Raw genomic sequence first — 11,732 nt, forward strand, 5'->3', positions numbered from 1 at the left:
TTCGGGAAATCCGGTCACACGACTCTTACAACCAGGTGCATACATACCTACCTACTTCGTAATCAGTTGAGGAACCATCTCGCACAGGGCATACATATCGAGCTGCATGCCTCACTGGGATATGTAATGCTTACGTTTACTCCTGCAAGGAACACCAGGCACGTTGTCCATGTAAATGATTTACTAAAACGGCCCCCAACGAGAGACATGAGACATAACCAATCATATACGATAATGACGATGAGATGTAAATCATGAAGAAAGGCAGATTGGCATGCCTGCCGGGGCACATATATAAGTAGTAACTAGATATATATAATGGTTAACAGGGCTGAGTTGCATGCATACATGTCTTATTGTCTTGCTTGTGTGGAGTACTTGGTAAATTCAATAATAGATGATGATGTTGAAATTCTGGGAATCCCGATGTACGCAGCCGCACCGACCGGCACCTCGGGATGGAATCACGTCGAATATGTAGCTGCCGGACTAGCCGTATTGGATCCCCAACGTATAGGCATTGCGTGTCTATGCACGCGGGAGGGCTTTTTATTACTACCCAACCCAGTTAGTTTCGAGATAGGGCCTACCTCTGGGTACGCAATGTGGTTGCGATATGCAGCTGCGGGTGCGCGGGAGAGAAGTGGACCGAATCAGGGGGGGAGAATATGTGGTTGTATTGTACAGTAGGTAAGTATCCAGCGCCTTCAACGTTGGAGCAAATGGGATTCGTCCCATGGGTGTTAGGTACATATGAGGGTCAAAAAATGCATCCGACGTCCCCTTACATAAGTATAAATAAGTAGGTACCTACTTAGGTAAATATGTAATTATTATATACGTGCATGCATGCATACAGGACGTATGTACATATGTGAGGTAGTAGCTTGCGAATCAATCTGCGTCCTTGCATTCAGAAATTGTGTTTTTGGGCTGGTGGTGTGATTGATGGCTGGTAACGACATTGAAGGGTAGATTTCTTTCGTATCCTGAGATTTTTGCGGCGTTTGTTCTCCATATCTCGTCATCTAAGAGGAAATGGAAGGGGTAAGGGTGAATATTATGAAAGAAGGAAATGAAGATGATAGATATTGATCAATATTGAATATCTAGTACATAGTTACTATGTATGTATGATGTACTACTAGTAGTACCTGATTCACTCAACGGCATTCATCAATGTTCAATGTTGGATTGGATACATCAAATGTAGAAGAAAGAAACATCGTGACTATAAATTCAAGTTTGGTTATAGTTAAAACATGATTCTTTGTTGTTTCTGTATTCATTGAAACATTTAATTGACGGTTTATGGTACAAATACGACTTAGTTGGTACTATGTAGGTACTTAATACCTAGTATTGTTATATATACCTACTAGCTAGGTAGTATCATGTACAACATTGAACGTGGTGGAACGCAGCTTCCAATCATCACACCTATCATATCCCTGGTCGCAAACTCGTAAGCGCGTAGCCGCTTACCCTTCTTCGATACTACGAAAGGTACCTAAGATATTGTATGAAGGTACAATACCTAGTACGACGTGGAGTGCGGCTTGACCTAATAGGATACCCCAGACTCGTTTTTTCCCACCTTTCTAACTGTATTCTAAACCAAAACCCCCCAAAAGCCCTTGACATCAAACGCCAAACTTTAGTTTTCAACGCTAAGGCTGAGGCCAATTTAACATTACCCGCTCGTTCTAACATAATAGAGCCTAGACACAACTGGGCATTGAATTGTCACGAGTAAAACGGACAACATTGAACATTGAACTTTACATAGTAGGACTTTTACATACCACACCACCAACGACAAATTTAATACCAACTCCGAACGAACACGACAACAAGACCATACAATAGATTATTTCAATCTCAAACTACAAACTTCTTCACGATTGTAAACTCCATACATATTAACAGTTCAATTAACTAGGATACCAGACTATTTACCGACTTAGTCATGGTTTTCCTCGTCGCTATCATCCCCGCCTTTCCTAAGTGGTGACCGAGACTTTCTACCGCAGAATTCACTTTTATCTTCCAGCATACCCGAATTTTTTGGTATTAATTTGTTATTATTACCTTTTTCTCAGTTGACTTAAAAATTACAGTTGACGGCTTGGTCCGTCAAGCTTAATTGGAATATACTACATACAGTATTCCTTCGGCCCACCGACCCCAGAAGCCTTCCAGCCGCTTCGAGACGATCTCGAGAGTTCCGATAGTCAGTAACCTCACCCGCTGTCTCTATGGCTGTTGTTTAGATCTTGAGTTGAGGTTCCTTGATCTTCTTGTCGCACAAAAACCCTCATTGTCTTAAACTGCTTGCCGTTTGTGCCTTTGCATGCACATGTGTGTTTGTCTTGTCATCGCTTAATTGTTCTCTTTGATACCTCTGCTATCCCCTCTACCTCTACCAAGTCTTCGACCGTGACCAAACGTACGATTTGAATTCGAACTCGAACCCGACCACTTACCTTAACGACCTATGCCGTTCCCTCTTATCTTACATATCTATCATGTATCAAAACACCCAACAGAACCCGGCGCGGTCCTTCCAGGTCCCGCCGCCGCCCCCGCCGATGTCGCCGCCCGTCGCTGGTCAAACTGGCCAACTTAATACCATGATGAATCTCCCTCCTCCGCCACCTAGGTACCCAAGTGCACCCTCTGCGACCGGCAATGTCTTGTTACCACCACCACCTGGCCCACCACCGAACAGCGCTTTGGGACCTCAACCCCCTTGGCAGTGGGGCCGCACATACAGTGGACAGCCCAGCTTCAACATTCCCCCTCCACCGGCAGGTGGACCAGTACCAGCATACAATCCAAAACTCCATTCTCAGGCCTCTAATGGGACCTTGTCAATGCCTCCCCCTCCTCCACCTGCCAACGAACACATGTCCGGGACATATAGGCCTGGAAATGATTCAAGCGAAGCGATGGTATCAGCAACATATATACCAGGTGGTGATACGTACGGTGAAGGTGTTGGAATACCTGGTTTTTTCCCCGAGGATACGACGCCAACTCCACAATCTTCCCGGCCCAGTCACACAAGCAGCGCAAATACTACAAATAATACCCTCTCAGCCGACGATCCCTACCGTGGAATGCTGTATGCAAATGCCAATGCTTTCAATAGCAGAATGCTGTCAACGACTTCGACCGCTTCAGCCGCGACAGTTGGGAGCTTTGAGATCCCACCCGACCTACCTGGTAAATGGCCTCTAGATAATGTGTTGCTGTGGTTGGCAGCGAATCATTTCTCCCATGAATGGCAAGAGACTTTTAAGAACCTCAACATTCATGGAGCACAGTTCCTGGAACTCGGTAGTCAGAAAGGAGGCCGAGGAAATTTTGGCATGATGCATCAGCTTGTATATCCAAGATTGATCACAGAATGCATCATTAGCAAAGTCAACTGGGATCAACTCCGAGAGAGGGAAGAGGGCAAACGAATGCGTCGTCTAATTCGGAGCATAGTCACCGGAAAACCATTCGATGGTACCAAAACGCTACCCGCTCATGCCAGCAAGGAATCTCTCAGCGGTGCCTATACACAGGGGGTTGGCACCGATGTAGAATCCCCGAATACCCCTGTGAAGGCTGGCTCAAGTTCCAGGGGATTTTCCCAGTCACGATCTACAACTATGCCGACTCTAAGCAACACGATGAGCTCAGACTCCAACCACCGTTCTATATTGAAAAACATTGATATTGATAGCAGTCGTAGGCTTAGCCCAAATTTAAGCGACCATGGAGACGGTAACTACCGATCTGCGCTACGGAGTGATAGTCCCGGGTCAAGTCCGAAATTTCCAACCGGTTTCCAACCTCAACCGTCCTCAGGGAATCTATCCCCCTCCCATAGATTCCACCACAAATCTCGAAACAGTACCGACTCAGTTTCATCTAATATGGCGCATTACGGCTCTGGCGTGCCACCTGAAGTCGGCCAAATTCTGCGGAATGGCATGAGCGGGATTGGTGACATGATAAATGCGAGCCGTGGAGGTCGATACAACGGTGATGGGAAACATTCTGGATCCACGGAAAGGCCTGGCTCGGCCGAGCCATCTTCAGCAAAGGATAACAAGAGCTTCCTTGGCTTTTTGAAGTGGAAAAATAAGCAGAGAGAGGACGGGTCATTCCCTTCCCCTGAAGATGGGGAGTCGCCTACAAGCCCTAACCTACTAAGACCCCGATTTGGAACACCACCACCAGAGGCAGTTCCCGATTCAGCTCCGACGTTCAGGCGCAACAGAAACTCTCCAAGAGTATTTGTCCTTGTTACATTAGACGGGTGGAATTATCGATTGTGCGACGTTACCGATTGTGACACGGCTACTGATTTACGCACTTGTTTCTGTATGAATCTAGGACTTCCGGATCCTAAGGGGTTTGAGGTATTCTTAACCGAGCTAGGACGCGACTCTCACGAGGAGGCACTGGAAGACCAAAGCTTATGGATACATAAACGTAATAAGGGCGATGCTCACGGCTCTCTAAAGTTTTTCATTAGGTTAGGCGGGCCCAGTGACGGTACTCGTGACAGCACCCGTGCTGCGCCTGGTTATCTAGCTCCCAATTCGAATTTGAACGAAGACGCCTACGCTCACCTCAATGGCCGTTCAAGATCAAGTTCATCCCCTCCTACTTCAAGAAATAACACTATTTCAGCCGGCTCGGAGCCAAATAACCCCGACTTAGCTGTGAAAGCGAGCGAGTACCGTGCCAAAGTCGAAAGGCAACAAGCAGCATACCTCGCCAAACGAAGACAAGCTAACAAGGATTCTTCACCGCTAGAGATCTCCCCTCAAGCTGGAATTGTCGGTCGTAATGTGGACTTCGACCATCCACGCGTCTCGCCATTCGAGGAAAAGAGGCCAGACAACCTTTTCCCACAAAGAAAAGCACCTGCGCCCCCAGGCGTAGAAACCGCTACTCTGATCAAGGCTAACTCATTGAGCAAAAAAACGGGTCACAGTATGCGGCAGTCTCAGGGTAGTCTAGATGGGTTCCCCAGTCCTAGGCGGCCGACTACTTCAGCAAATGAAACGGCTCATAATACCGTTCAAAACACTGTCCCTACCCCGGCCCCGGCCCCGATCCCGGTCCCGGTCTCGAAGCAGACCGCTGAACCTGCTTCTCCGCCGGCTGGTTCGGCGCTCGGTGCTTTGGTCAACATGGGAAGTGCCTGGGGTCGACTGGCTCGACCATCAGCAATCCAGCAGCCACAACGCCCGGTCTCGCCTAATCGGAGCATCTCAGGACCTCCAGCCGGAGCGGATATCGTAGAACAAAGAGAAAGAGGTAAGGGAGCAATGGCAAGCGTCAATTTTGGCACGACCGCCTCGGGTCGCAGTAGTTCTCGGTCAAGGTCTGGCTCACCCGGTTCCCTAACGTGGAGCCGTGGCGACGTGCCTTTTCTTGTACCAGACTACTCACCCGGTGGCACCCCACTCCTCGGCAACCGCGGAAAATCCCAGCTTGATCCAAATACTAAACTACGTGAAATAGCACTACGAACGCCATCCCCCGGTGACCTTAGCCCAAGCACGGCCCACCCGAGACCTCCTCCACCGCCCCCTGCTCCAGGACCCGCCGCCGCCGAACAAGGAGATTCCACGACCAACCGCCGTAAATCTCACGGACCTGATGTGGATTTCACCGAGACGGATGTGCAGTTCGCCAATCCCGCTGCATCTACTACCAAGCCAATGGATGACGACTCCGGTGACGATTCCGACGATGGTCTATTTGCTATTCCAATGAGGGGACGGCAACCGTCGAAGAAGGAAGTGCGGAAGCAGCCGAGCCGTAACGAGACAAGTATCCTTGATAGCGACTCGGAATCAAGCGAGAGTAGGAAACCAAGCTTGAGAGTGAAGACATCAAGATCCAAGAAGGGTCTGTCTGTGTCATTCGATTCTCCACCTGGCACCGCCAACACGCCTGATATGGAGGAGGACGACAGTAGTATCCGGAGCGGGCGTGATTCTCATCGTCGCACGCCAGGTACTCCCGGTTCAGAACAGTGGCAATCAGATGATAGCAAAATCAACCGCCGAAAGTCCTTCGTTGACCGTGGCGTATGGGCTAACCGTCCACCGCCGGAGGCTTTGCTTAGCAACCTTGACGCCTTCTTCCCCGAGCTCGACCTTGATCAACCTGTGCTTGACGAAGCTGAACTTCCCGTGTCGCCCATTACGGAGCAAGAAGAGCACCTTCCAGTCGAAAGCATCAAAACAAATAATACATCAAATGATGCATCTTCCATATCTTTAGAAACTCTCACGCCTGCCGCTGAAACTTCCACCACAAGGTCTTCGATATATGAGAGCGATACTCTCGGCTCTGACGAGTCAACCCTCAAGGCTCTTGAGCGCCCGCCTTCGATTGCCTCGGTCGTGTCGCGTAACCTCCAGCGTTCTAGTGGGCTCGGTCGCATGAAGTCAATTCGAGAAGTAGCGCGTGGTGCCCACGAAGCGAATAAGCGCTTCACGACATCTTCAGCTACTTCTGCGGGCACGGCCTCGTCCATGATCCAACGCCGCAAGAGTACGAAGATGTTTGGCGCTAACGTCGTGCAAATCCGCCCCGAACGCGGCTCCATGGTTGTGCCCCAGATCCCGCAAGATGTTCTCCCGAGGCGACAGACCACTTTCCGATGGTTCAAAGGTGAGCTCATTGGAAAAGGTACTTACGGCCGTGTATATCTAGGTATGAATGCGACAACTGGTGAATTCTTGGCCGTGAAGGAAGTTGAAGTCAACCCCAAGGCCGCAGGTGGTGATAAGAACAAGATGAAGGAGCTACTCAAAGCCCTAGATCAAGAAATCGATACTATGCAGAACTTAGACCACGTCAATATCGTCCAATATCTCGGATGCGAAAGGAAAGAGACGAGCATCAGCATCTTCCTCGAGTATATATCCGGTGGCAGTATTGGGTCATGCCTACGAAAACACGGGAAGTTCGAAGAATCGGTGGTAAGCTCCTTAACGCGACAGGCGCTCTCGGGTCTTGCGTACCTACACCGCGAAGGCATCCTACACAGAGACCTGAAAGCAGACAACATATTGCTAGATGTCGATGGCACGTGCAAAATTTCCGATTTTGGCATCAGCAAGAAGACGGACAACATCTACGGTAATGACAAGACCAACTCGATGCAGGGTTCCGTGTTCTGGATGGCGCCCGAGGTGATCCGATCCCAGGGAGAAGGGTACAGTGCCAAGGTCGATATTTGGAGTTTGGGATGTGTCGTTTTGGAAATGTTTGCGGGTCGGAGGCCCTGGAGTAAAGAAGAAGCTGTCGGCGCCATCTACAAGATTGCCAACGGCGAAACCCCACCAATCGCGGACGACGTACGCGATGCCATAACTCCCTATGCTTTAGGGTTCATGCTGGATTGCTTTACTGTGTATGTGCCTCCTCCGTTTATTTTTATCTTTCTTGGTCTTTGAGACAAGTTTACTCATAATATCATAGTGATCCTAGGGACCGCCCAACGGCCGAACATTTACTACGACAGCACGAATTCTGCGAGCTCGATGCCGACTACAACTTTTTAGATACAGAGCTCTACGCCAAGATTAAGGGGTACTTCCCAGTCAATGGGAGACTTGGATAAGACCGAAAATAGGTACCTACCTATGTCCCTACATAGAACCCAGCCTTCTATTTGAATACTCGGCAATCTGATCTATTGACGACTTTTTCTTTTTTTTTTGGAAAACCTAACCTGGAGAGACGATCCGGACCTCGATAGCTTAAATAGAAATGGGGTCGTCCACTCGGTTGGATAAAGTATGGTTTTTTTTTCATTGTATTGGCATGGCGTGGCGTGATACAAGCGGTAAATCAACATACGAGCATTGATGGATGGGTGTAAAGGATGGGTGGAAGTCGCTTATACAGCACCAACACCCGCGCCTATATGTCTGATTATGTGCATAGGTACCTACCGTTCTTCCTTCTCTAGCATGGCGTTCAAGGACATAGAATGGGGGAGTGTTTTATATATTAAGTATAGTGGCTGGGTTGGGAATGTTTCAGTTCCAAGATATCGTGACTAGTAGGTTTGGCTGGCTGAATTGTGATGTTACTGTAGGTTCCCTACGTAACCTAGGGCTTGTATATTTATACCTCCAGGTGGACGCTAATTGTGTAAACAAACGTGTTCGAGCATAAGCTAGGTAAACTAATTATCAGTAAAGCGAACCTTGTAGACAAGACGATCTCACTTGTGTATTTACTTCGTTTATGCCTAGGTAACCACTAGACGCGGGGGCGTGTTTGCTCCCCCCCTTTTTCATATTCTGCTTATACTGACCTGACCGCCTTTGAACACCTTCATTAAAAGAAACCAGGTTGCCAGTTTAAGAATGACAATCCTATATTAATAGAGAGATCGATATTTCTAGTACCTATATGCTTTTTCTTATTTGTTAGGCGGATTTCAGCCCTATCAACACTTACGCCGTGAATTCTCCAATTTTTGAACTGGGAAGCTTGCAGGAACGCAGTACGGCTCAGTATGCAGTGCTTACTATGAGCTTATGCCCCCTAACCATATACCCCCTTTACATCTATGCCATGACATAAGGCAGTTCTCACCATATATAGTTACCTAGGTAGTGAATAAGGCACCCTGCGTTGCCATTCTATTTGGGTATAATGTGATTTTCTCAAATCCCTTCCTCGCCTCAGTCAACTTTCGGCCATCATCTCGACCATAAAGACAAGTGTAACCGTCCCTACCTGCCCACTCAGCAGGGTTCTAAATGTCTGGGTGGCTTCAGCGCAAAGCCATGCTACTGTGTCGGAAGCGAAAATGGATGGTCTGGCAGCACCAGCTCAAACTCTCGCTTTCCCTATCAGCCAGCCAACTGGCGCTGTACTAGCTCCGCCAGGCTTCGTCAGCGTACCTAGGTTTCGAGTCGGCCTTCTTTGATAACTACCTAGGTATATAAACAACTTCTCCGACGTAGCATAGCCGGCATTCCTGCCGAACAGAAAGTTCATGAGCGGCTACGTGATGTGCGATGCCGAGTCGATGCAGGACGACAGGGTTGTGCTGCTCAACCTGAGGGCTTTGGATACGGGATCCAACCAGAAGCGTGGCCAGCACGCTTTTGCAGTGCCGGTACCAGAGGCCACACGCTCCCTCAATTTAAGGTTAGGAGACTACATGCGGATATGGATGTTTGGGCTAGAGGCTTTGATGTCGGCGGCCCGTGGGAGGATGTCACTTGGGCTGGCGATCAATGGACTTTGAAGACCGACCAGGGCAAATGACACCTAGTAGATAGCAATACGCAAGAGGAGGTTATCCAGGTGCAGAATGGTCCGGCAGTGGTAGAGGTACCTGGTACCTAGCTGTTGTCGTTTAAGTATCTTCAATAAGGTACCTAAGCAGACTTCACAACGCGTGTCAGAGCATATCGCTATGGCAACAGGTGATTGATTGTTTTTAGTTTACCTATGTCACAACCCATTGCATCAATATACTTTGTCTAGTCTCTTTAATGTTCGATCCAATGAGGCCTTAAGAAGCTATGAAGAGCACTAGCCATAGCTTATATCTAGTGTAGCCAGGAGATAGAATATATAAGAGCATATAAGGGCGACACGCCCCCTTTTCTCTGATGTGATTTGATTTAATTTGATGTGATCTAAATGCGCATGTCAATGCAGTTATTCTTGACACGTTACTCTGAGCTTATACATCTTCTATTTCTCTTATAACACCCCCAATCACTGAATACCTAGACTCTGACAGAAGGCCTCAGACTTCTAGACTGAGCATCTACTAGTTACCCATACATTTAGATCTTATCGAACATTAGTAGGCACAAATATCAACAGTACCTACCAAATTATTGACGCCAACCTTGGAACATTGCATCCCTTATATCCTGGTGGTTAGACACTACCCTAGGTAGGTATATAAAGTCTGATCCTCGGCACATCAGTATGCCATAATCCATCAACTTCAATGCTAACCTAGAGGCATCAGATACTGCATAAAACCATACCTACCTATCCTACAGCGAGCGAGATAGGGGTATAACGCGAAGCCGAGCATAAACTCTCCAAATCACTAGATTTGAAAAGTTCGAAATCCCCTTTCCTCCCACCGCAACTCCTTTATTCTGTACGCTTCTTTTTTGCAAACAAACTTTGGATCGTCTTGGTCCTTCCTTTTAAACAGAAAACAACCAACGTTTATAAAAGACGAGTCGCCGCTACCTCAGTGACACACTTATACCGCGGCTACGAAAATGGACGACACCTTGTCCCCCGCTGCCTGTGTCCTCGTAGCGATCATTGGCATCTTGCATACGCTGTGGTGCTATACATCTTTACAGGATTACAAAGAACATCAAAGGGAAATGATGCTTCAGCAGGAACAGATGCGCCGGCAGCAGAGACGGGAGGCCAAGCGGAGACAGATGGTCAAGCCAACAGAGGTGGACGAGCCAACAACTCGACAAGTCAAGCAAGAAAAAGAAGAAGAAGAGGGTGGGAAGGGACAAGACACAGGCATATCCTGCTTCGACACTTGCTCCATATGCCGAGACACCAGCCCCGACGACCCTCCCGTCACCCTGCCCTGCCGCCACGTCTTCCACAGCGCCTGCATCGAGCCGTGGCTGTCCTCCTGCAAGGACGCGCCGAACTGCCCCTACTGCCGCCGCGACCTCATCCACCCCGAGTGCAGACACCCGATCAGCGCCCGGTACTACACGCCGGGCAGCGACCTCCGCGCGTCCGTGATCGGGCAGTCGTGCGCCGGGTGCGAGATCGTGCGGCGCCTGCACGACATCCTGCCGGCCGTGCTGCGCACCCTCGTCAACGTCGACCTCGCGTGCTCGCCCCCCGCCAACTGCGAGCCGGTGCCGTGGGGGCCGGCCCCGGCGGACGCGGACGACGAGCTCAGCATCTGGCAGAGGCGCAAGCGCCGCCGGCTGCTCCGCGACCTCGTCGCGCTGCGCGCCTTCGTCGACGAGTGGCTTGCCCTCCCGCGCTTGCTGCGGGAGGCCGCCACCACTACCACCGCCACCGCCACCGCCGCCGACATCCCGCGGCGCCCGGGGAACCACCATGTGCTGCGGCTGGACATGCTGGACCGCGAGGTGTGGGCGCTGAGGGGGCTGCTTGAGAGGATGCTGCGCGTGGTGCGGGAGGAGTCGGTGGAGAGCGCGTGGCTGGATGCGGTGCGGAAGCTGTTTGTGTTGGAGGGTGAGGAGGTGGAGGAGGAGGGGGAGGAGGAGTGGGTGCCGATGTGGTTGGATGTGCCGGTGGAGGATCTCAGGGATGTGCAGGCTTCGTTGGCGAGGATGCTGATGGTTCTGAAGAGGGGGAATATTCCGCTGCGCAGGCATGTGTGTGTGTTTTGTAAGTGTAGAGGGAGTAGTGGTGCTGGTACTTGAGGCGTGGTGCGGAGAGGTAGAAGGGGGATGGCGATGGATTGATTGATTCGTGTTTCAAATTGTATTTGGCATGGATAGTAGACATGTTTAGGCGAATTTGAACGATCTCCTCCATGATCAAGTGCTCTTCTTCCATCCACCCTAAAGGCTTCCTTGCGACGATGTAGATTCCCCCCCCCTAACGACGGCAAGCCTTTTTTCCAAGCTCTTTGAGTCTAGGCACCCTGCTGCGAGATAGAACCCCTGAGCCAAACCACTCGGCTGTTTTTGGTGAAGCTT

General features: G+C 49.7%; 2 protein-coding genes across 2 annotated transcripts; both read left to right on the forward strand.

The window, feature by feature from the left end:
- Nucleotides 1–2,528: 2,528 nt before the first annotated feature.
- Nucleotides 2,529–7,648, forward strand: GGS25DRAFT_516280 (uncharacterized protein; the record flags this gene model as incomplete). Its single annotated transcript, XM_049263182.1, has 2 exons — nt 2,529–7,438; nt 7,507–7,648. 2 exons carry the CDS (start codon nt 2,529–2,531, stop codon nt 7,646–7,648), a joined length of 5,052 nt encoding a protein of 1,683 aa, XP_049112609.1.
- Nucleotides 7,649–9,681: 2,033 nt separating this feature from the next.
- On the forward strand, nt 9,682–11,453 carry GGS25DRAFT_528669 (uncharacterized protein; the record flags this gene model as incomplete). Its single annotated transcript, XM_049265207.1, has 1 exon — nt 9,682–11,453. Exon 1 carries the CDS (start codon nt 10,302–10,304, stop codon nt 11,451–11,453), a length of 1,152 nt encoding a protein of 383 aa, XP_049112610.1. The 5' UTR covers nt 9,682–10,301.
- Nucleotides 11,454–11,732: the final 279 nt, after the last annotated feature.

The sequence above is a fragment of the Hypoxylon fragiforme genome (assembly GCF_022984875.1).
Source record: "Hypoxylon fragiforme strain CBS 206.31 chromosome Unknown GGS25scaffold_10, whole genome shotgun sequence".
In the NCBI taxonomy this organism is placed as follows: domain Eukaryota; kingdom Fungi; phylum Ascomycota; class Sordariomycetes; order Xylariales; family Hypoxylaceae; genus Hypoxylon; species Hypoxylon fragiforme.